This window comes from Nerophis ophidion, linkage group LG07 (genome assembly GCF_033978795.1).
Source record: "Nerophis ophidion isolate RoL-2023_Sa linkage group LG07, RoL_Noph_v1.0, whole genome shotgun sequence".
NCBI classification, from domain to species: Eukaryota; Metazoa; Chordata; class Actinopteri; order Syngnathiformes; family Syngnathidae; genus Nerophis; species Nerophis ophidion.
This window is the reverse complement of record NC_084617.1, coordinates 46,349,169-46,371,991: the sequence shown is the minus strand read 5'-3', so window position 1 is coordinate 46,371,991 and position 22,823 is coordinate 46,349,169. Positions and strand designations below refer to the sequence as shown.

At 42.6% G+C, this 22,823-nt stretch overlaps 1 protein-coding gene across 1 annotated transcript in view; it reads left to right on the top strand.

The window, feature by feature from the left end:
• Positions 1-22,823, top strand: part of nol6 (nucleolar protein 6 (RNA-associated)) — a 36,667-nt gene that overhangs the window by 952 nt on the left and 12,892 nt on the right. Inside the window, exons 2-22 of the mRNA XM_061906262.1 lie at positions 4,077-4,280; positions 4,355-4,471; positions 4,562-4,741; positions 4,827-4,995; positions 7,494-7,628; positions 7,717-7,880; positions 8,010-8,130; positions 8,217-8,275; positions 9,127-9,228; positions 9,304-9,419; positions 9,497-9,674; positions 9,771-9,893; positions 9,961-10,109; positions 10,237-10,312; positions 13,763-13,903; positions 14,004-14,121; positions 14,222-14,376; positions 20,937-21,100; positions 21,214-21,366; positions 21,485-21,582; positions 21,730-21,854. Coding sequence (XP_061762246.1) covers positions 4,077-4,280; positions 4,355-4,471; positions 4,562-4,741; positions 4,827-4,995; positions 7,494-7,628; positions 7,717-7,880; positions 8,010-8,130; positions 8,217-8,275; positions 9,127-9,228; positions 9,304-9,419; positions 9,497-9,674; positions 9,771-9,893; positions 9,961-10,109; positions 10,237-10,312; positions 13,763-13,903; positions 14,004-14,121; positions 14,222-14,376; positions 20,937-21,100; positions 21,214-21,366; positions 21,485-21,582; positions 21,730-21,854 — 2,847 coding nt within the window. The remainder of the gene's footprint in view (positions 1-4,076; positions 4,281-4,354; positions 4,472-4,561; positions 4,742-4,826; positions 4,996-7,493; positions 7,629-7,716; positions 7,881-8,009; positions 8,131-8,216; positions 8,276-9,126; positions 9,229-9,303; positions 9,420-9,496; positions 9,675-9,770; positions 9,894-9,960; positions 10,110-10,236; positions 10,313-13,762; positions 13,904-14,003; positions 14,122-14,221; positions 14,377-20,936; positions 21,101-21,213; positions 21,367-21,484; positions 21,583-21,729; positions 21,855-22,823) is intronic.

The window sequence follows — 22,823 nt, the reverse complement described above, 5'->3', positions numbered from 1 at the left end:
AAATAAATAATAGTAATTCTTCTGCGGCCGCAGCCCGGTGGTTGGGGACCACTGCTCTACAACATGTCATCGCGCCCTCCTTTACACCATGCTATCTGCGTGCCGGTAGGACACATGCATTTTACTGCTTCTCATACGAGTTTGCAATGCATACTTGGTCAAGAAGCCATATCGTTTACACTGATGGTTGTGATATAAACAACTTTAAAACTCTTACTAGTAGGCGCCACACTCTGTGAACCCTAACCAAACAAGAATAACAAACACATTTCTGGAGAACGTTGCCTCTGTAACACACTATAAACGCAACATAAGAATTACCCAGAATTCCAATGCATCCATGACTCTTGGCTATATTATACACGCGCCCCCAACCCCGACCACCTCAACCGACGCACGGAGAAGGTGGGAGGGGGGGGGGTGCTAGCGGGTGTATAATATAGTCAAGAGTCATGGATGCATTGGATTTCTGGGTAATTCTTATGTTGCGTTTATAACGTGTTACAGAGCCAATGTTCTCCAGAAATGTGTTTGTTATTGTTGTTTGGTTAGGGTTCACAGAGTGTGGCGCCTATTTGTAAGAGTGTTAAAATTGTTTTATATCACAACCTTTAGTGTGATCTGTATGGCTGTGGAACAAGTCCCCTGGTTTACACACAGTTAAAGCAAAAAAAAACCTCCTCTGCCATTTTGAAAATGATGGTAAGGTAAGAGTCACTCGTGACGTCAAGAATTTGACCCAGCAGTAATAGTAAGCATGCGCTAATAAATTTTTGGAGCGAATTTTACCCGGCAATAAACCAAGGCAGGCGCGTACAAGGAAATACGGTATTTGGTTACATGTCCCTTAGCAAGTTTCGCTGCAATAAGGCGCTTTTGGTAGCCATCTACGAGCTTCTGGTTGAAATTTTGACCACTCCTCTTGACAAAATTGGTGCAGTTCAGCTAAACGTGCTGGTTTTCTGACATGGACTTGTTTCTTCATCATTGTTAAGTTCCACTCTTCTATTCCAAAAGGACTTACGTTCAACTCATGATTTCCAATTGGTCAACTTGGAACACCCAACTGTGCCCAGGACTAGGGATGTCCCGATCCAGGTTTTTGCACTTCCGATCCGATATCGATATTGTTTTTGCACTTCCGATCCGATGCCGATACTGGCCTATCCGAGCATGTATTAAAGTTTAAAGTTATTTGGCCTACTTAGTTGTCGGATTCATGTTGAAAAGGGTTTTAGTACTCTTGATAACAACTAGCCAGCTGAATTAGGTGAGTTTGAATAATACACAATGGTTGGTATTTAAGAATAAACACAAAATAGAAAAAGTTATACATGACAAACAGAAATGGCATCATTAAACGGTAAAAAAGTGAACAGTGAAAAGTGCAAATAATGCTGTAAACATTATTAAAAAAAGCAAAACACACAAACAACCTCAGTGGGATAAAATGTCTAAAACTCAACATCAATACTTGCTCTTGAACAAGTGTAAACTAAAAAAAAACTAAAAACTATCTACACACTCCTTTCAATTGTTTGCCCCCCCTGGACTGTGGCAAACAATTGAAAGGAGTGTGTAGATAGCATAATGGGGAGATTTTTTCTAACAAAGACGAACACTTCAAGATGCTCAGGTGTCAGCCTGCTCCTGTGTTCATCAATGATGAGTGCTAAAAAGCCTCTCATCCTCAAGAGTCATTAAAATGTCAAATTTACCACCACACTTGACTTTATTGTGGCATGTTTTGCACTCCACCGCTTCATCTTTTTTGTTTTGTAGGGTAAAATAATCCCACACAGCTGACATTTTTACCGTAACTTTTAATTCACATGGCTGTCTTAACGGTTGGAACACAGACCTGCGGATGTGTTGAAAGTGTGCTGGAAAATGAGGAACGGAGCATAGAGAGCAGCAGAGGAGTGGAATGTATTATTATGTGGGCCTACCGAGGATGTCATAGTGGTTTGTGTTGTGGTTTGTGCAGCCCTTTGAGGCACTAGTGATTTAGGGCTATATAAGTAAACATTGATTGATTGATTTAAATCGGTGCGTTGGAAAACCCGGACCAGATTTTAAAAAAAAAACTGGATCTGGATCAGCATTTTCCCATGCCTTGCCGATATGCATTTTTTGGCAAATATCGGATCGGGACATCCCTACCCAAGACCCAACCTTCGGGCTGATGATTTCAGGTTGTCCTGAAGAATTTGGAGTTAATCCCCCTTTGTCATTGTCCCATTTACTTTCTGTAAAGGCCAAACAGCTCAATTTGTGTTTCATCTGATCACAAAACCTTCCTCCAGAAGGTCTTATCTTTGTCCATGTGATGTCAAATGAAACAAAAATTGAGCTGTTTGGCCATAATACCCAGCAATATGTTTGGAGGGGAAAAGGTGAGGCCTTTAATACCAGGAACACCAATCCAACCGTCAAACATGGTGGTGGTAGTATTATGCTCTGGCCCTGTTTTGCTGCCAATGGAACTGGTGCTTTACAGAGAGTGAATGGGGCAATGAAAAAGGAGGATTACCTCCAAATTCTTCAGGACAACCTAAAATCATCAGCCTGGAGATTGGGTCTTTGACACGGTTGGGTGTTCCAACAGGACAATGACACCAAACACATGTCAAAAGTGGTAAAGGAATGGCTAAATCAGGCTAGAATTAAGGTTTTAGAATGGCCTTCTCAAAGTCATGACTTATACGTGTGGACAATGCTGAAGAAACAAGACCATGTCAGAAAACCCCCCAAAAATTTAGCTGGACTGCACAAATTTTGTCAGGAGGATTGGTCATAAATCCAACCAGAAGCTTGCTAGAAGCTTGTGAATGGCTACCAAAAGCGCCTTATTGCAGTGAAACTTGCCAAGGGACATGTAACCCAATATTAACATTACTATATGTATACTTTTGACCCAGCAGATTTGGTCCCATTTTCAGTAGACTCATAATAAATTCATAAAAGAAGCAAACTTTATGAATGTTTTTGTGACCAACAGGTATAGTATGTGCTCCAATCACTCTATCACAAAAAAGAGGAGTTGTAAAAATTATTGGAAACATTAGACAGCCATGATGTTATGTTCTTTACAAATGTATGTAAGCTTTTGACCACGACTGTAAATAACTTTGTTATAAATCTTGATTTCTGATTATTACTTGATATATATTTATAAATATATATTTGTTTTACAGCAAACCAGTGTAACCAGACTGGTTTTGTAAAAATACAGTGATATTAAGAATGTTATTAATTTTTAAAACCAGTAAAAACTACCAAATGTTTGGTCAAATTCTATAATACAAAATCAGTGGGGCTTAAGATTTTAGGTTTGATACTTTTTGTTAAGTTTGACTTTCAAAATGTCATACCTTTCTTAAAATGTACCTGGTATTATTGTAAAGCTTGCTAAACAAAAAAACAGACAACTTAGATTTCAGCATGTTATAACAATGTTAACAATTTTTATTTAATAAATTACAAAGTAACACATGAAACAAAGGATAACAAAAATCATCATACATTGAAAACTACAATTACTATTACTATTTTTAAGGTGAAATTTCAACATAACATGACCACAAGTTTTTTATTGATCAAATTGAATGACAATTTGAGTAAAAACACTTGTCAAATTCTACATGTGAGTCACATCTGACATCACAAGGCAGCGACCAGGAAATCATCGGGTCCAAAAAATCAGTGTAAGATTGGATGTGAAGTGAATTATATTTATATAGCGCTTTTCTCAAGTGACTCAAAGCGCTTTACATAGTGAAACCCGATATCTAAGTTACATTTAAACCAGTGTGGGTGGCACTGGGAGCAGGTGGGTAAAGTGTCTTGCCCAAGGACACAACGGCAGTAACTAGGATGGCACAAGCGGGAATCGAACCTGCAACCCTCAAGTTGCTGGCACGGCCACTCTACCAACCGAGCTATGCCGCCCCAATTTAAGAGATGTTTGGCAGACTCACAGATACATGTAAAACATATATTGTATTGTATTAATAAAACATTTTGCAGGGTAGTTTTGTCGAGTGTAAGATGTTAAATGATGTTGTGGTTGTTAGGTGATTCGGTCAGAATCCAGAACCGACATGAAGGAGGAGGATAATGTCGGACCTTCTCAAAGCAAAAAGAGAAAAGATAAGGAGGTGACTTTCCACCCGGTGAAGCTGTCCACAAGCCACCTGTACAAACCTCCAACAGCAGAAGAACTCAACCACTTGAAAGACGCTGAGAGCTTATTTCACTGTAGTTTGCTCAAAATGCAGGTAAGACCTCCCGAGTTATCAACATTTTGGGGGATACAACCATTATTGAGTATATATTTTATGATCACTAACAGATGGAAGAGCTCCTTAAAGAAGTTACCTTGAGTGAACGGAGGAAACAGCAAATAGATTCTTTCATTCAGACAGTCACCAAGCTACTGCAGGCTGTACCTCAAACTCCAGAAGTGGAGGTGTGAATTATTTGAACAAATGTAGTTCTTTGTGTAAAACAGTATCGCAATCGGTGATTGAATATTCATACACAATCTTTTTCGTCACAGGTAAACGACCTGTCTTGGCTTTCTAGTGCTGTGAAGGTTCCAATCCCTCTCCTTCCAAAAACACTAAAGGGGAAATTCCACATGGCACCTCCCCCTTCTATTGATACAATTGGAAGTTATCCTTTGGGTACCTGCACCAAGCCACGTGTTGTGGTGGACCTGGCAGTTACAATCCCAGCTGTAAGTCACACATTATGTTGGGTGCTCATTATTCTTTTATGTTGTCTTGTCAATGAATTTTTTTTTATTGATTTTTTGTTTTTAGACTATTCTCCACAGCAAAGACTTCTTAAACCAGAGATATCCTCGGAAAAGAGCGATATACCTGGCAGGTCTGGCTCAGTATCTGGCAACCTGCTCAGACATAGGAACCATGTCCTACTCTTGTCTTCGTGGGGATCATCTTCGTCCAATTCTACTGCTGAGTCCACCAGGTATTCATTTACTTCTAGGCAAATGCATATCTACCTGTAATGCCAATGCACAGATAACAGACACAAAGCTTCCCATTAATGTATTTGATTGTGGCGGTGCGCCACGGCAATATATTAGTCACTACATCTGAAATATTTGTGTTTTTTTGTGTGAAAAAACAAAATAAAATAATATAATAAATTGTAGCATCAAGAGGAAGGCACTCAATGTTTGATGTTCTTTTTAGCTTTTATTGCCAATTTTATGCAACAGTCCTAATTCCAATATGTATTTCCTCCGTACACCCACATCTGTCTCCGTGTTTCACTCCCAGACACACACCAGCACTTTCTCATTTTGCGCCGACTCTGTGTGTTCAAAAACCATTAGAAAAATATAAAAAATACATATTAGCAGCAGCAGGTAGTCAGCGTTTGAATGGACATATAAACCGAATATTGTGAAGACGTAATTAATACGCACCGGGTTGTCCGGGGCCGAGGCAGCATGTCCGCGATGTGGACATACTTTAATGTACCCAAGATATACCCCGTGGACAGTGATCTTCAAAATCAAAATGACACTGGCGGCTTTTAAGCAGAGTAAGGCTCTCAACAGCGCTTAGCAAGTGTGACAACAGGCTCTCTAAAGCTCGCTTGTTGTCATGGATATGGAATAACCGAGGTAAAGAGTTTCGAAACACGGATATAGTCTACAATAACACCAGATATAGATGCTAGATGTGTTGCCAATAAAGAAAGAGTGACTGAAAAGATTGGAAAAATCTCTAAAAAAAAAAAAAAAAAAAATTTCAACAAAGTACATTGTTCAATAGGTGTTTCGGTCCGACGTGTCTAAAACACCTCCCACGGAGGCGTTCGGGTGGCATCCTGTCCAGATGTTCGAGACACCTCACCTGGCTCTCTTCGATGTGAAGTAGCAGTGGCTTTACTTTGAGCTCCTCCCGGATGACAGAGCTTCTTACACTATCAGTAGGGGAGAGCCCCGCCACCCGACGGAGGAAACTCATTTCGGCCGCTTGTACCTGTGATCCTGTCCTTTCGGTCATAACCCAAAGTTCATGACCATAGGTGAGGATGGCAATGCAGATCGACCGGTAAATTGAGAGCTTTGCCTTCCAGCTCAGCTCCTTCTTCACCACAACGGATCGATACAGCGTCCGCATTACTGAAGACGCCACACCGATCCGCCTGTCAATGTCACGATCCACGCTTCCCACAGTCGTGTACAAGACTCCGAGGTACTTGAACTCCTCCACTTGGGGGCAAGATCTCCTCCCCAACACAGAGATGGCACTCCACCCTTTTCCGGGCGAGAACCATGAACTCGGAATTGTAGGTGCTGATTTCCATCTCAGTCGCTTCACACCCTGCTGCGAACCGATCCAGGGAGAGCTGAAGATCCTGGCCAGATGAAGCCATCAGGACTACATCATCTGCAGAAAGCAGATGCCTAATCCTGCAGCCACCAAACTGGATCCTCTCAACGCCCTGACTGTACCTAGAAATCATGTCCATAAAAGTTATGAACAGAATCGGTGACAAAGAGCAGTCTAGGTGGAGTCCAACCCTCACTGGAAACCGGTCCAACCCTCACTGGAAACCGGTCCAACTTACTGCTGGCAATGCTGACCAAGCTCTGACACTGATCATACAGGGAGCGGACAGCCACAATCAGACAGTCCCTTACCCCATACTCTCTGAGCACTCCCCACAGGACTTCCCGGGGTATACTGTCGAATGCCTTCTCCAAATCCACAAAGCCCATGTCGACTGGTTGGGCAAACTTCCATCAACCCTCAAGGAAACTGCCCAGAGTATAGAGCTGGTCTACAGTTCCACGATCAGGACGAAAACCACACTTTTCCTCCTGAATCTGAGGTTCAACTAATCACTGTAGTAAATGAAATCAATTTTGGTATAGTTACTAGTATAATTACCGTCCACTCGTGTTTACATCAAGTGCTCTTGGGAGGTCCTACTGTGTGTAGTGTAGCATGTTAAGCTATTCCTCGTCTTTCAGTGATACTTGTATGAAACATTGTTTATTTGCAGCCATGGAATCGAGGATTAGTTAGCCCCTAGCTCTTTAGCGTGTAAGAAACATTTTTTGGGAACACAGTCGTCTGTTTGTCGGTGTCAAATATGCGGCACACAGCTAGAATATGTTAACATGCATTATCACCTTGTTGGCCAAATTTATGTTGCTTACATTGGGCAACCCTAATTGTAGGGTGTCCCTCTGCCGTGGTGATACATCTGTCAAACGCAATTCACTCCATAATGTTGCTGAACTTCCAATTTGTTTAGATTTTGAAACTGTTTTCCCAATAGGGCGTAATGTTAACAGGGTGAAAATGTCCAGTGATATTTTTTAGCATTATACACAATTAATGCTCGACCTGATGTGCATTTTACAGATTTTCACTGTATTCTCCAAAAATATTAACAAAAAAAAGTTATAGTTAATGTTTGATGTGGTCTGCGCTATCCTCTAGGTAAAGACTCGTCTGCCTTCACAGTTCGACTTCATGCTTGTCTACCCCCTGGGTTTTTCAAGCCTAGTCGTTTCCGCCCTCAGATGAATAACATAAGGACTGGCTGGTACACCGGGGTGAACAATACTAAGTCTGGTGAGGTTATCACAAATCATTACTGTGTCATTTCACTCCATGTGTGTTACCCAGCATTTGTATTTCTTAATGCTTATTTTCTTATCAGAAATCAATGAACCTCCGACTCCCCATTACAATAGCTCCGTTCTCGGGGATCTGCTACCCAGGGCTCACCTCCAGTTTCTGTCTGTTGTGAGTGCTCAGTGCGCCGCTTTTCCTGAGGGGGTGGCTTTGCTAAAGGTCTGGCTGCGTCAACGAGAACTTGACCAGGTATTTTTGTCACTCAGCGTTCTTAAACTCGGTATGGTTGTATGTTGCATTGTCAAGGTTTGCTAGTTGTTTTGTATTTGGTGAAGTTCTTAGGTACGACAACTGTTCTGTTAATTTTCTTTCTTTAAGGGCGCTGGGTGTTTTAACGGATTTCTGGCCTCCATGCTCTTGGCGTTCCTTCTGACCACGCACAGAATCAGCAACACCATGACATCTTATCAGTTACTGCGAAACAGCCTACACTTTCTGGGTAAGGTTACTCAACCTTGTAATATAAATATACACATTTCAATGATAAAACTAATCCTAAAAGCTCAACTTTTTCTTCTAATTCAGCATCCACAGACCTGACGGTGAATGGAATCAGCTTAGCCAAAGATCCTAACTCCACAGCCGTGAGTGATACTTAAAACATAAACCTCTTGTTTAGGGATGGGTACTTTTGAATCGATGTCGCTGCTCATCTGTACCATTTTTGGTTCTTTTGTTGGTGTTCAAATATGTTAATGAATGTTATTCTGATAATTTATTTTAATTTTATTTAACACTGAGCTGTCCAATTATCTTGTTTTCTTACACTTCTGTGTCACATTTGCAAGTACTTTACTGTATTATACTTTGACTTTGCATGCAATTGCAAGATGTTAGATGGCAGTAGTGTACAGACTACATTGTGTTTCCTTTGCTAAAAAGTAGTCTTTGCTATTAAATTGAATGTGCCAGGTTTTTTGTTGTTGAGTGCTACAGTAAGTAGCATATTACTTACCAACCGTTTGATGGTAACCTGCAACTTAGTTGTAGTTTTGATGACCAAATTTGGAGGTGGTGAAATTGCTTATGTTGACTTTTAGCCTGTCTATGGAATTTCCAATATAAATCAGCATCAAGTTAGCACATTTTAAAAAGTGGAGTTTTACTGTACTTTTGAGTGCCTTTTTGTTGCTTTGTTGACATTAAAAGTGGAACATTGCCAAAAGGCAGTCCAGTTGAGCTTGCTCAGTTTGCTTGTTTCCCGGCTTAGTGCTTCAGCCGGTGCCGAGGCTGCAACCGGACGTCTCGTGCAACAGAGGTATCGAAACCTGTCACCCTTTGATTTTATATGAGTCCAGTACCCGGTAGTACTAACGGAATTCGGTACCCATCCCTACTCTTGTTACTGTTCATTTATAACTTTGTTTGGAATATTTATGTTGCAGTTTGTGTGCATATTTACTTTTTGAATCTTTTCATTATTTTTATTTTACAGCCATCACTCGCAGACTTTCACAATGCTTTCCAAGTTGTGTTCATCGACCCGTCAGGACACCTCAACATGTGTGCTGACATGACGTCTTGCACCTACAAGAAGGTATATTAGGTTCTGTTAAAAAATTGTTTATTCAAGGATGCGACTGGTTATGACCACCCAAAATAAATATCTCAGCTGCAGCATGAGGCGTCAGTATCCATGCAGTTCTGGGACGACCCAACCGTGGATGGCTTTCAAAGTCTCCTCATGACCCCCAAACCCATGATGAGGACCTGTGACCATGTCTTCCAGTATGGCTGTCAATCAATAGTAATTATTGAATCAATCATCAGTTTCCAATGTTGAGGTATGCTTCTGTCTCACCCAGGTTGTGTGAACTAGTCAAACTGCAGTCCAGCTGTAAGAAGCTAAACCTCCTCAATGAGCTGATGGATCAGAGTGGAAATTATGTGCATGCGGCACTCCCCTTTATTTTGTCACTGCTTCAGAAAGGACTCGGCCAAAGGATCAGCCTCCTCACCCACTCTTTTTCCCCAGAACCGGAGGTTTGTGGCAATGCCCTACCTGTGTTTACTCCTATTACTTAGTCTTTTTAACTCACCAGTTTCCATAAGCTTGTTTGTTTGTGAATTACATTGCAGTGGTCCTTGGAGAGTGAACCCCCAAAATTCAAAGCCCAGCCTCCTCTCTCTTTTGGATTTCTATTACAGTCTGAACAGGCAACCTCCGTCTTGGAAAGAGGGCCTCCAGCAGACAGCCCCAAGGTAACCTGTCACATAACGGTGTAGAAGTAGACTTTCAAGTAATTCTGATGTGTTTTTCTTTTAATAGGCGGCTGAGTTCCGCCAGCTGTGGGGCGTACGCTCAGAGCTGCGTCGCTTTCAGGACGGTGCCATCACTGAGGCAGTCCTGTGGGAAGGAGAAACAATGTGCCAGAAACGACTGGTACCCCAACAGATCATCACACACATACTCTTGCTGTATGTATTATGTATGCTTTTCCCTGCTAATTATGGCGTTGTTAGACAGCTACTACTAGCATTTGTAATTCCTGATAGTTCGTTGTCAATACAGCATAAGAGACATCAATATCACTTGTCCTTACAGACATGCAGATATTCCACAGTCCTGTGTTCGTTATGTGGGGGCGATTGTTGACGATGTCATCAAGATGAAAAATCAGGTAAAAAACTTGAAACCGTACCAATTATCGTCCCAACTAACACCTCTGTTCAATTAATTACCAAGTTTGCTGGAGTCTCAAGGTGTGTGGCCTTTAAATAATTAGTTTAGAACTAGATCCTGGAAATGCATTTGAATATTCATTAAATGGTGGTTTCTCTACTCAGCTGTTAGAACTCATGCAGGTTAGGAATTGGTAGTATTGCCTAAAATCTATATTGCAATATACTGTATAGCAGTGGTCCCCAAACACTGGTCCAGGGACCGGTACCGGTCTGGTACGCATTGGCTACCGGGCCGCAGAGAAACATTAAATAATTTATTAATGACTGCATTTTCTCCGACTTAACTTTCACCTGTCCCGCTAGACACACCAATAAGCTTGTTTATAGATGTACAGTCAAATTCCTCATAGGAAGTAGCAATTTATTGTATTTTTTATAACTTTGTGGCATGACACAATGCACATTATTGAATATATAAAATAAAAAATGTGGTAGATTGTAGCCAAAAGGTGATTTCCATCTGCAGTGCCCAGCAGGTTGATGGTAACCTGCTGGGGATCTCATTGCAAAGAAACAAGCCCAGGGCTCCCACTAATTCAACTTTATAGTGAGTTGTATTTTTCATGCACTTAATTTTGCTGCATTTATCTGGCACAAGTGGAAAGCTGGTCCCTGAAAACAATACTTTGATAAAACCGGTCTGTAGTGCAAAAAAGATTGGGACCACTGCAGTATAGTGCAGCTTCCTGTGATAAAAATATACAGTACAGGCCAAAAGGTTAGACACAATTTCTCATTCACAACACAACGGGATGGTCTAAACCCCATTGATAAAGCAAGACATTCCACTAATCAAGGCTGATAAAGCACTCCTGTGAAGTGAAAACCATTTCAGGTGACTACCTCTTGAAGCTCATCGAGAGAATGTCAAAGGTGTGCAAAACAGTAATAAGCGCAAAGGATATCTTTTTTGAAGAAACTAGAATATAAAACACAGTTATTTCACTTTTTTTTGTTAAGTACATAACTCCACATGTGTTCATTCATAATTCAATGCCTTCAGTCACATTCTACAATGTAAGTAGTCATGAAATTAAGAAAATACATTCAATGAATGTCAAAACCTTTGGTCCGTACTGTATATCACAATATATTATTTGGCATATAAATGATAATAGAACCACTTCAAAACATCAAAGGACATTCATCAAAGGCTCCTAATTTGGTTGCTGACGTATGTGGTAACATTGCTGGTTGTTTTATTTTGTCAAAACTATTAAAAATCTACTCACTAATTTACTGTTATTTTTTGGTTACTTTCTACTGTAACATGGTTCCATCTACACTCCAATTAAAATGTAATAAGAACTTATTCTTCTGTTGTTTGAATACTTAACATTAGTCTTAATCACATTAATAATTAGACAAAAACAGGATGACAGCGTAAACAGAAAAAACTGCAGAGACTCTTCCCATCCCCACCAAGGACTGTTTTCACCGCTGGACTCTAGAAAGAGGTTCCGTAGCAGAACCTCCAGGTTCTGTAACAGCTTCTTCCCTCAGGCCGTAAGACTTTTGAACGCATTAAAATAATCCCCTCAATTCCCCCCAAAAATGGATTAACTTGCTGGAATATAAAGACAATATAACAGGGACGGCATGGCGCAGTGGGTAGAGTGGCCGAGCGCAACCCGAGCGTCCCTGGTTCAAATCCCACCTAGTACCAACCTCGTCACGTCCGTTGTGTCCTGAGCAAGACACTTCACCCTTGCTCCTGATGGGTGCTGGTTGGCGCCTTGCATGGCAGCTCCCTCCATCAGGGTGTGAATGGGTAAATGTGGAAGTAGTGTCAAAGCGCTTTGAGTACCTTGAAGGTAGAAAAGCGCTATACAAGTACAACCCATTTATCATTTATTTATTTACATCCATAAACGTGGATATATATTTATCTCTACAGTAATCTATTTATTTATATCTGCACCTAATTGCTCTTTTATTCTCCACGACTATGAGCTTATGCAACAAAATTTCATTCTTTTCCGTACTGCAAAGTTCAAATTTGAATGACAATAAAAAAAAGTCTAAGTGTAAACCATGACAATAACTTGACATGGTTTGTATATTATATTATATTATATATTTTTTTTTACTGTGTCCTGTTATTTTAAATGTGTGCCGGTTCTGCTAAACTGCATTTCATTGTCTTCCTGAAAGCAGTGACAATAAATAAATTACATTTTTAAATATTGGCTTTGATGTAAATCTTTGGTTTTTGCCCTTAATGCCCTGTTTTGTCCAGAAACTTTTTTGATTATTAAGATATTGAGATAACCACTGTAGTATTGACCATATTCTGATCAAGTCTATGTTTGTATCAAGCTGTCCACTTTTATTTGACACTCAAGAGCTCCAGCTCGCAGTTAGCACAGGCTCTTAAGGCATGTAATGTAGCATGTTTAGCTATTATCTTCCAGTGACAATACGATTAAGACATTTTGTTTATTTGCCTCAATGGGGCGGATATTGCTGACTTAGAAGTGGTTTTGCACTGTTGAGGGACGTTCACCCCAAGCTTACTAGCGTGAACGCTACACTGCGATGAAGATGCGTTTGTTTGCTGGCCAAAGTCAGATTTGCCAAACATAGCTAGAATGTATCAACACGTATTAACACAATAATATTAAAAGCTCTATTGTCGGCCAAATTTATATTGTATATCGTCTATATCGTACAACTCTAATGCAGATTACGCCACTAGCATTCCATGACGATTGAGCAGTCAGCTCTTCCAGTAATGCAACATTAGTTCTATTGATGTTGTGTAATACAATATAATTATTGAAGAACCATGTCGTCAAATAAAGTTATATTCGTTTTTCCGTGCACTCCAAATTATTAGAATTAAACAAAGTTGTTGTATACCTTGAGATTTTAATTTTTGGAAATAAGACGTGGCGGAGTGGGAGATTGGAGGCGCGCAACCCGAGGGTCCCTGGTTCAATCCCCACCTAGTACCAAACTCGTCACGTCCGTTGTGTCCTTGAGCAAGACACTTCACCCTTGCTCCTGATGGGTGCTGGTTAGCACCTTGCATGGCAGCTCCCTCCATCAGTGTGTCAATGTGTGTGGGATTGGGTAAATGTGGAAGTAATGTCAGAGCGCTTTGAGTACCTTGAAGGTAGAAAAGCGCTATACAAGTACAACCTATTTATCATTCATTTATTTAAGACCCTCTTTTTATTGGTGTTTGCATTGTGTTGCAGAACAGTCCTGAAGTTTGCCTTATCGATAATGTATTGAGACTTAAAAGAACATCAGGAATTGCTAAATATGATGCAGTGTAGTAGTACATCACCACGTACACTATTTTATTACAGCCAATGTATTGAATCTCATTTAATTGTGCAGTTGTGCTAAATGTTGCCCTTTTTCTGCATGTTCTCAAGGTGCCAAGTACTGGCGAGGAGGAAAGTTTGCTTGTAATTCAATCCTTTGATGACCTAAGCAGAAAACTTTGGAAACTTGACGGTCTGCCTCTCTCCATAACATCTGTGCAAGGAGCTCACCCGGCACTCCGCTACACACAGGTAAACATCTCTCACCTCATAGCGCTTTATATCTGACCCAGATCAACTTGCATTGTTTAAACGTAAATTAATATTCAGACATTTCTGCTGTGCTCTGCAGGTATTCCCCCCGGTGCCACTGAAGTTTGACTTTTCTTTCTTCCACAAAGAAAAAGCTTTTCAGTCATTGGTGCCAAAGGAAGATAAACCCTGCCCTGCTTACGTCAGCCCCATCACAGGTTCGATGGTTAACTATATTAACGTTTTGAACAAAACATATTAGGCATTGTGTGCTCTGTGTAAGCGCCAAAAGAATTTATACATATGGTAAACCTGCAGCGATCTGTCACATGGAGGGGAGTGGAAAGTGGCCTCACGACCGCAACGCCATCCGCCACATCAAAGCTGCCTTCCACATTCGCCTTGCGGAATTACTCAGTATGCAGCACAATTACACATGCAGACCCTACGCCACACACCTGGATGTCTGGAAGGTACTTACGTTATTTTGTTTATATTGAGGTGCATTCATATTTTAGACATATGTTTGCAATCTCAGTATGTAATTTGTTTAATTTTACAGTGGGGCAAAAAAGTATTTAGTCAGCCACCGATTGTGCAAGTTCTCCCACTTAAAATGATGACAGAGGTCTGTAATTTTCATCATAGGTACACTCCAACTGTGAGAGACAGAATGCGAAAAAAAAATCCAGGAATTCACATTATAGGAATTTTAAAGAATTTATTTGTAAACTATGGTGGAAAATAAGTACTTGGTCAACCATTTAAAGCTCTCAGTGATGGAAGGATTTTTTGGCTCATAATCTCACGATACATGGCCCCATTCATTCTTTCCTTAACACGGATGGATCGTCCTGTCTCCTTAGCAGAAAAACAGCCCCAAACCATGATGTTTCCATCCCCATGCTTCACAGTAGGTATGGTGTTCTTGGGATGCAACTCAGTATTCTTCTTCCTCCAAACACAACGAGTTGAGTTTATACCAAAATGGATACATGGATGATACAGCAGAGGATTGGGAGAATGTCATGTGGTCAGATGAAACCAAAATAGAACTTTAGGGTATAAACTCAACTCGTCGTGTTTGGAGGAAGAAGAATACTGAGTTACATCCCAAGAACACAAAACCTACTGTGAAGCATGGGGGTGGAAACATCATGCTATGGGGCTGTTTTTCTGCTAAGGGGACAGGACGATTGTTCCATGTTAAGGAAAGAATGAATGGGGCCGTGTATCGGGAGATTTTGAGCTAAAACCTCCTTCCATCAGTGAGAACTTTGAATGGTTGACCAAATACTTATTTTCCACCATAATTTACAAATAAATTCTTTAAAATTCCTACAATGTGAATTTCTGGATTTTTTTTTCACATTCTGTCTCTCACAGTTGAAGTGTACCTATGATGAAAATTACAGACCTCTGTGCAAGTTCTCCCACGTAAAATGATGACAATCGGTGGCTGACTAAATACTTTTTTGCCCCACTGTATTTGGCCTCACCTCAACATGGATCTTTTGAACCCTATGAAGCTAAAGGCAATTGCGACTTCATATATACAATGTACAGCAAGATTTTATATCCTAAAATTACAAGACCAAGCAGATATGCACAGTGCCATGCTTATTGGTAATTTATTTACTAATGGTTTTGATAAAAATACTTGAAGTGGTCCGCTAATGTAAGTGATCATCGACCAGTTTTCACAATCTATGACGAACATTTCAAGAAGAGAAACATGGTTGGCAAAAAGGTATTTAGAAGAATATGCACATAGAAAAATATAAATGATATCAAAATTGATCTGAGAAACAACGTTCAAACAATTTTTACAGTGCAAATGACGTACATGAAGCATATGGCATTTTTCTTTTTATTCTTATGATGCTTTATGACAAACATTGTCCATGAACATACCTTTTGTCATTAAGAAGCAGAAGATGAAAAAACAGCCATGAATGACAAAGGGATTGTAACAAAATAATACTATATATAGCCCATTAACAACACAGAGATCGATTGAGGCAAAAAATAAGTATACATGTATAAAAACAAGCTAACTTGCATCTTACGAGCATGTAGGAAAGATTAACCCACCATAAACAACATAAAGCAACATGGGGAAACCTAAATAGCATCATTAAGAAAAATTATACTCATTACCCAATGAGTGTCCCAATGATCCTAGGAGCTATGCTGTCCGGGGGCTTTATGCCCCCTGGTAGGGTCTCTCAAAGCAAACCGGTTCTAGGTGAGGGATCAGACAAAGAGCAGCTTGAGGACCTCGAAGACCTCTATGAAGAAGACAATACATGGACCCAGATTTCCCTCGCCCGGTCGCGGGTCACCAGGGCCCCCCTCTGGAGCCAGGCCCGGAGGTGGGACACAATGGCGAGCGCCTGGTGGCCGGGCCTGTTCCCATGGCGCCCGGCCGGGCACAGCCCGAAGGGGCAACGTGGGTCACCCCTCCAATGGGCTCACCACCCATAGCAGGGGCCATAGAGGTCGGGTGCAATGTGAGCTGGGCGGCAGCCGAAGGCAGGGCACTTGGCGGTCCGATCCTCGGCTACAGAAGCTAGCTCTTGGGACGTGGAACGTCACCTCACTGGGGTGGAAAGAGCCTGAGGTAGTGCGCAAAGTGGAGAAGTTCCGGCTGGATATAGTCGGACTCACTTAGACGCACAGCAAGGGCTCTGGAACCACTTCTCTCGAGAGGGACTGGACCCTCTTCCACTCTGTCGTTGCCGACAGTGAGAGGCGACGGGCTGGGGTGGCAATTCTGGTTGCCCCCCGGCTTAAAGCCTGCACGTTGGAGTTCAACCCAGTGGACGAAAGGGTAACCTACCTCCGCCTTCGGGTGGGGGGACGGGTCCTGACTGTTGTTTGTGCTTACGCACCAAACAGCAGTTCAGAGTACCCACCCTTTTTGGGTACACTCGAGGGAGTACTGGAAAGTGCTCCCCCGGGTGATTCCCTTGTCCTACTGGGGGACTTCAACGCTCATGTTGGCAACGACAGTGAAACCTGGAGAGGCGTGATTGGAAGAATGGCCGCCCGGATCTGAACCCGAGTGGTGTTTTGTTATTGGACTTTTATGCTCGTCACAATTTGTCCATTACAAACACCATGTTCAAACATAAGGTGTCCATATGTGCACTTGGCACCAGGACACTCTAGGCCGCAGTTCCATTCCCACCTCCGGAAGAACTTCGAACATGTCACGAGGGAGGTGCTGGACATTGAGTCCGAGTGGACCGTGTTCCGCACCTCTATTGTCGAGGCGGCTGATCGGAGCTGTGGCCGCAAGGTAGTTGGTGCCTGTCAGGGCGGCAATCCTAAAACCCCTTGGTGGACACCAGCGGTGAGGGATGCCGTCAAGCTGAAGAAGTAGTCCTATCGGGTCCTTTTGGCTCATAGGACTCCGGAGGCAGTGGACAGGTACCGACAGGCCAAGCGGTGTGCGGCTTCAGCGGTCGCTGAGGCAAAAACTCGGACATGGGAGGAGTTCGGGGAAGCCATGGAAAACGACTTCCGGACGGCTTCGAAGCGATTCTGGACCACCGTCCGCCGCCTCAGGAAGGGGAAGCAGTGCACTATTGACACCGTGTATGGTGCGGATGGTGTTCTGCTGACCTCAACTGCGGATGTTGTGGATAGGTGGAGGGAATACTACGAAGACCTCCTCAAACCCACCAACACGTCTTCCTATGAGGAAGCAGTGCCTGGGGAATCTGTGGTGGACTCTTTTATTTCTGGGGCTGAGGTAGTTAAAAAGCTCCTCGGCGGCAAGGCCCCGGGGGTGGATTAGATCCGCCCGGAGTTCCTTAAGGCTCTGGATGCTGTGGGGCTGTCTTGGTTGACAAGACTCTGCAGCATAGCGTGGACATCGGGGGCGGAACCTCTGGATTGGCAGACCGGGGTGGTGGTTCCTCTCTTTAAGAAGGGGGACCGGAGGGTGTGTTCCAACTATCGTGGGATCACACTCCTCAGCCTTCCCGGTAAGGTTTATTCAGGTGTACTGGAGAGGAGGCTACGCCGGATAGTCGAACCTCGGATTCAGGAGGAACAGTGTGGTTTTCGTCCTGGTCGTGGAACTGTGGACCAGCTCTATACTCTCGGCAGGGTTCTAGAGGGTGCATGGGAGTTTGCCCAACCAGTCTACATGTGCTTTGTGGACTTGGAGAAGGCATTCGACCGTGTCCCTCGGGAAGTCCTGTGGGGAGTGCTCAGAGAGTATGGGGTATCGGACTGTCTTATTGTGGCGGTCCGCTCCCTGTACGATCAGTGCCAGAGCTTTGTCCGCATTGCCGACAGTAAGTCGAACACATTTCCAGTGAGGGTTGGACTCCGCCAAGGCTGTCCTTTGTCACCGATTCTGTTCATAACTTTTATGGACAGAATTTCTAGGCGCAGTCAGGGCGTTGAGGGGTTCCGGTTTGGTGACTGCAGGATTAGGTCTCTGCTTTTTGCAGATGATGTGGTCCTGATGGCTTCATCTGACCTGGATCTTCAGCTCTCACTGGATCGGTTTGCAGCCGAGTGTGAAGCGACCGGAATGAGAATCAGCACCTCCAAGTCCGAGTCCATGGTTCTCGCCCGGAAAAGGGTGGAATGCCATCTCCGGGTTGGGGAGGAGACCCTGCCCCAAGTGGAGGAGTTCAAGTACCTAGGAGTCTTGTTCACGAGTGAGGGAAGAATGGATCGTGAGATCGACAGGCGGATCAGTGCGGCGTCTTCAGTAATGCGGACGTTGTACCGATCCGTTGTGGTGAAGAAGGAGATGAGCCGGATGGCAAAGCTCTCAATTTACCGGTCGATCTACGTTCCCATCTTCACCTATGGTCATGAGCTTTGGGTCATGGCCGAAAGGATAAGATCACGGGTACAAGCGGCCGAAATGAGTTTCCTCCGCTGTGTGGCGGGGCTCTCCCTTAGAGATAGGGTGAGAAGCTCTGTCATCCGGGAGGAGCTCAAAGTAAAGCCGCTGCTCCTCCACATCGAGAGGAGCCAGATGAGGTGGTTCGGGCATCTGGTCAGGATGCCACCCGAACGCCTCCCTAGGGAGGTGTTTAGGACACGTCCAACCGGTAGGAGGCCACGGGGAAGACCCAGGACACGTTGGGAAGACTATGTCTCCCGGCTGGCCTGGGAACGCCTCGGGATCCCCCGGGAAGAGCTAGACCAAGTGGCTGGGGAAAGGGAAGTCTGGGTTTCCCTGCTTAGGCTGCTGCCCCCGTGACCCGACTTCGGATAAGCGGAAGAAGATGGATGGATGGATGGATACACTCATTACTTCTCAGATGGAAAGTGGAAAGTGACATTACAAACAAAGTAGTTGAAAGCTTCAATGACTTCTTCATAAATATTAGACCAGATATGTCTGAAAACATTCTAGAACATTTGTGCATCGAGGACATGAACGATACCATGGACCAAATTCCCAATTCGATGTTCCTCACTGACATGACAGAAGAGGAAATAATCTCAATTTTGATTAAACGTAAATCCAAGACCTCAATTGATATGGAAATGATTAAAAAAGGTTATTAAGGAGATCTCTGAACCATTAAAGTACATTTAGAACCTGTCATTTCAAACAGGTAAATAACGAATGTATGAATTTATAAGACGGGAGACAAACACTTTTTTACAAGCTTTACACCTGTTTCCTTATTTCCAAAATGTTCTAAAATAATTTTATCAGCAGATTAGACAAATATGAAATGCTTGCGGACAACCAATAAAGAGCCAACATTTCACCATCAAGACCTGCTTCCTCCAACTCCTTTTGGACATGTTGTCGGGCTGGGCGATATATCAATACACCCAATATATCGCGGGTTTGTCTCTGTGCGATATAGAAAATGACTACATCCTGATAATCGAGTACACGTTCTCACGCAGTTGCTTTTAGCTGCAGGCATTACATTACAGGCTCTTATTGCTCTTTCTTGTGTCTCCTTATCAAAGACAGCAAGCGCACCTTCTTACACACGTCACATACTGTCACGTCATACGACATATACTTATACGCCCTCGCGGAGCAGAGAGGTAGCAGACTGGGTAACTTTAGCCGTGCAATTGGTAAGGTGTGAATCCAGGTAACAAATGTAGGAAGAATTAATTCCCAAGAAAAACAGCAAGGGATCCATCGTCTGTCGGTGGTTCGGCTTCAAGCGGGAATATGTTGAATAGACAACTTTAATTGTGGGGCTACAAAAAGTAGCATTACTGCTAATATGTAGCATCATTTGAAAAGTCACCTGCTAGAGAATAAACAGTGTGTACTCCGCATGTCAACATCTCCATTCGGTGCCACGCGCCCACACCATCAAAATGCCGAGGCAAACATTTCCACATCAACACCATATGAAAAAAACAGTCGACAACAAAAGGAGATAATGTCCGCGGTAAACTATAACATTGCAAAGGACATACACTATTTGATTTCCTATTTATTATGCAGCTCATTTTTATTTGACACTTGACAATATCTTGTGTGAGATCATGCACAAAAGTTTTGCACATTATTTGTTTTAAACTATTTTAGTAATATTCTTTACAAAAAGTGCACTTTAATTTAATTTTGTTTTGGTATGTCCTATTAGTGACATCATGCACAAAAGTGCACTAATAGCTTGTCTTAAAATGTCTCTGACAATCTTGTACTTTCAGTTTTGGAAATTACATGAATGTTTGTGCCACTGCTTGATAACTGTTTAATAAATACAGTTTTGGTCAATTCACTTAGTTGTGATTTCCCTCTGCACAAACGTTTAAAATGAGTATATATTAATGCAGTATGAACAATCATTTTTTATTGTAGACGCATAGAATCATCATACTGTTGTGATTATATGTATTTAGTGTTAATTCAAGGCTAAGGCAAAATATCGAGATATATTGTGTATCGTGAGATGGCCAAAAAATATTGAGATATTAAAAAAAAGGCCATATTGCCCAGCCCTAACATGTTGTATGAGTATCATATTGTAACTGTATGCATGTTAAAAAAAATCATCACCTGTCATTCTAGGATGGCTTGGTGTTCCGCATCCAGGTTGCATACCACCGAGAGCCCCAAGTGCTGAGGGAGACCGTAAACCCTGAGGGGATGCTGGTTGTGCGGGACAATGAGGATGCTCAATGCTTGGAGATGACGACCGTACACAGGCCTCTAATAACCAGCACACTGCATGGGTAAAACTACGTGCTGAATGCTTCTATTTTGGTTTTGATACCGCAACTCTGTGTAAAAGACTATAATTACTGGTGCAGAAAATTGATGGCTTTTTACTTGTCTTTCCTGGCAGGGTCCAGCAGCAGCACCCGTGTTTTGGGGCAGTGTGCCGCCTGGCCAAGCGTTGGCTGGGGGCGCAGCTTTTCAGCGAAGCCATAACAGAGGACACAGCAGACCTCCTAGTGGCGTCCCTCTTTCTGCACCCTGCACCTTTCACCCCTCCTGGGTAACTATACTCCCCCGACATTTTAAAAAAAGTATTATTTTCAGCCTTGTTTCTGTTTATTTGACCTCCTTTTTAGCTATGTTGGTCATGTGGATATAATTTTCCCCGGTCCCCTCAGTTCTCCTCAGGTGGGCTTCCTGCGCTTCCTTCATCTGCTCTCCTCCTTTGACTGGAGGAACAACCCGCTGGTCGTCAACCTCAACAAGCAGCTCACAGGCAAGCACCCTCACACATATTCCTTTCCGCTTCGTGCAAAACAAACGTCTGCTGACCTCCTTTTATTTACACATCTGACATACTTTAACATCCTGCCCATTGCCAGCACTGACGTTTCGATTGTTGTCCTTCTCTCGTCACGTGTAGCGGCTGACTACACAGAGATCAAAAATGACTTCTTGGCCTCCAGGGAGTCTCTGCCTGTCATGTTTATAGCGACACCTAAAGACAAAAATGTGTCGATCTGGACCAAGCAAGCACCGACTATCCAGGTCAGTGGACAAACAAAAACAAGAGCAAACCACACACATAACTCATTTATTAAATGAAACATTGGTACTTTCACACTGATATAGCCCAGTTTAACAAAGCATTTGTATGTACATAGTGTGTAAAATTACAGATATAATGGACAACAAATATGGATACATAAGTTTGAACTGCCAAACCTTGTTTAGCCATAAGAAGAGAGAGGATCATAGACAACGATGTAGGAAAGAGTTGCATGTTCTTGGCAGGGAGCAGTCACACAGCTTCCCAATCCTGGAGCCTTTCCTTAGTGCACACTGGTCTCCTGGATCACACTGGACAAACAATACAGCATTTAGACACTGTTGTATTAGTGTCAGTTAGAGGTATACTCTGCATCACATACCATTGGCACGTGGCCATGTTTTTTTTTGAAGGATGCAAGTTGATTTGTCTGAAGTCTTTCCAAAACATCATGTAAATCATTGATCTGGAATTGTTAGACATTTTCCTTAAGATTCATTATCAAAAAAAAAAAGTTTTTATGGATAATCAGAACTTTTAAGTAGTGAGCTCACCAGTTGCTTTTTGTTGTCGTCCTCCATAGTAATGAAATATCGCAAATGTTTAGCTTTATATTCCTCCGTCTGGATCAGGGCGTTGCAATATAAGGGTCCAGTAGCACACACCAGTATGCAGAAAAGGTATACACTGCGGGTTGTCATAGTGCGTAGCTGACCCAGATATGCTTCCCGTGTTTCACTTTACTCTCCCCCAGAACACGAGCAACAAGCCTCCTAGCATCCTCTCCTTATAAAGGTGCCAGAGGGCAGGAACTTCAGGCTTTGTGACGTTCTGATGAGGCGTCGTCCTGTGGGCTTGTCAACATAATGGTCACTGAATAATAATTATTAATTGATTGAATTAGATGGTTACCGCACTCTAATGTGTGGTAACACGTGCAGGTCCTCCGATAAAACTTCAGTACATTT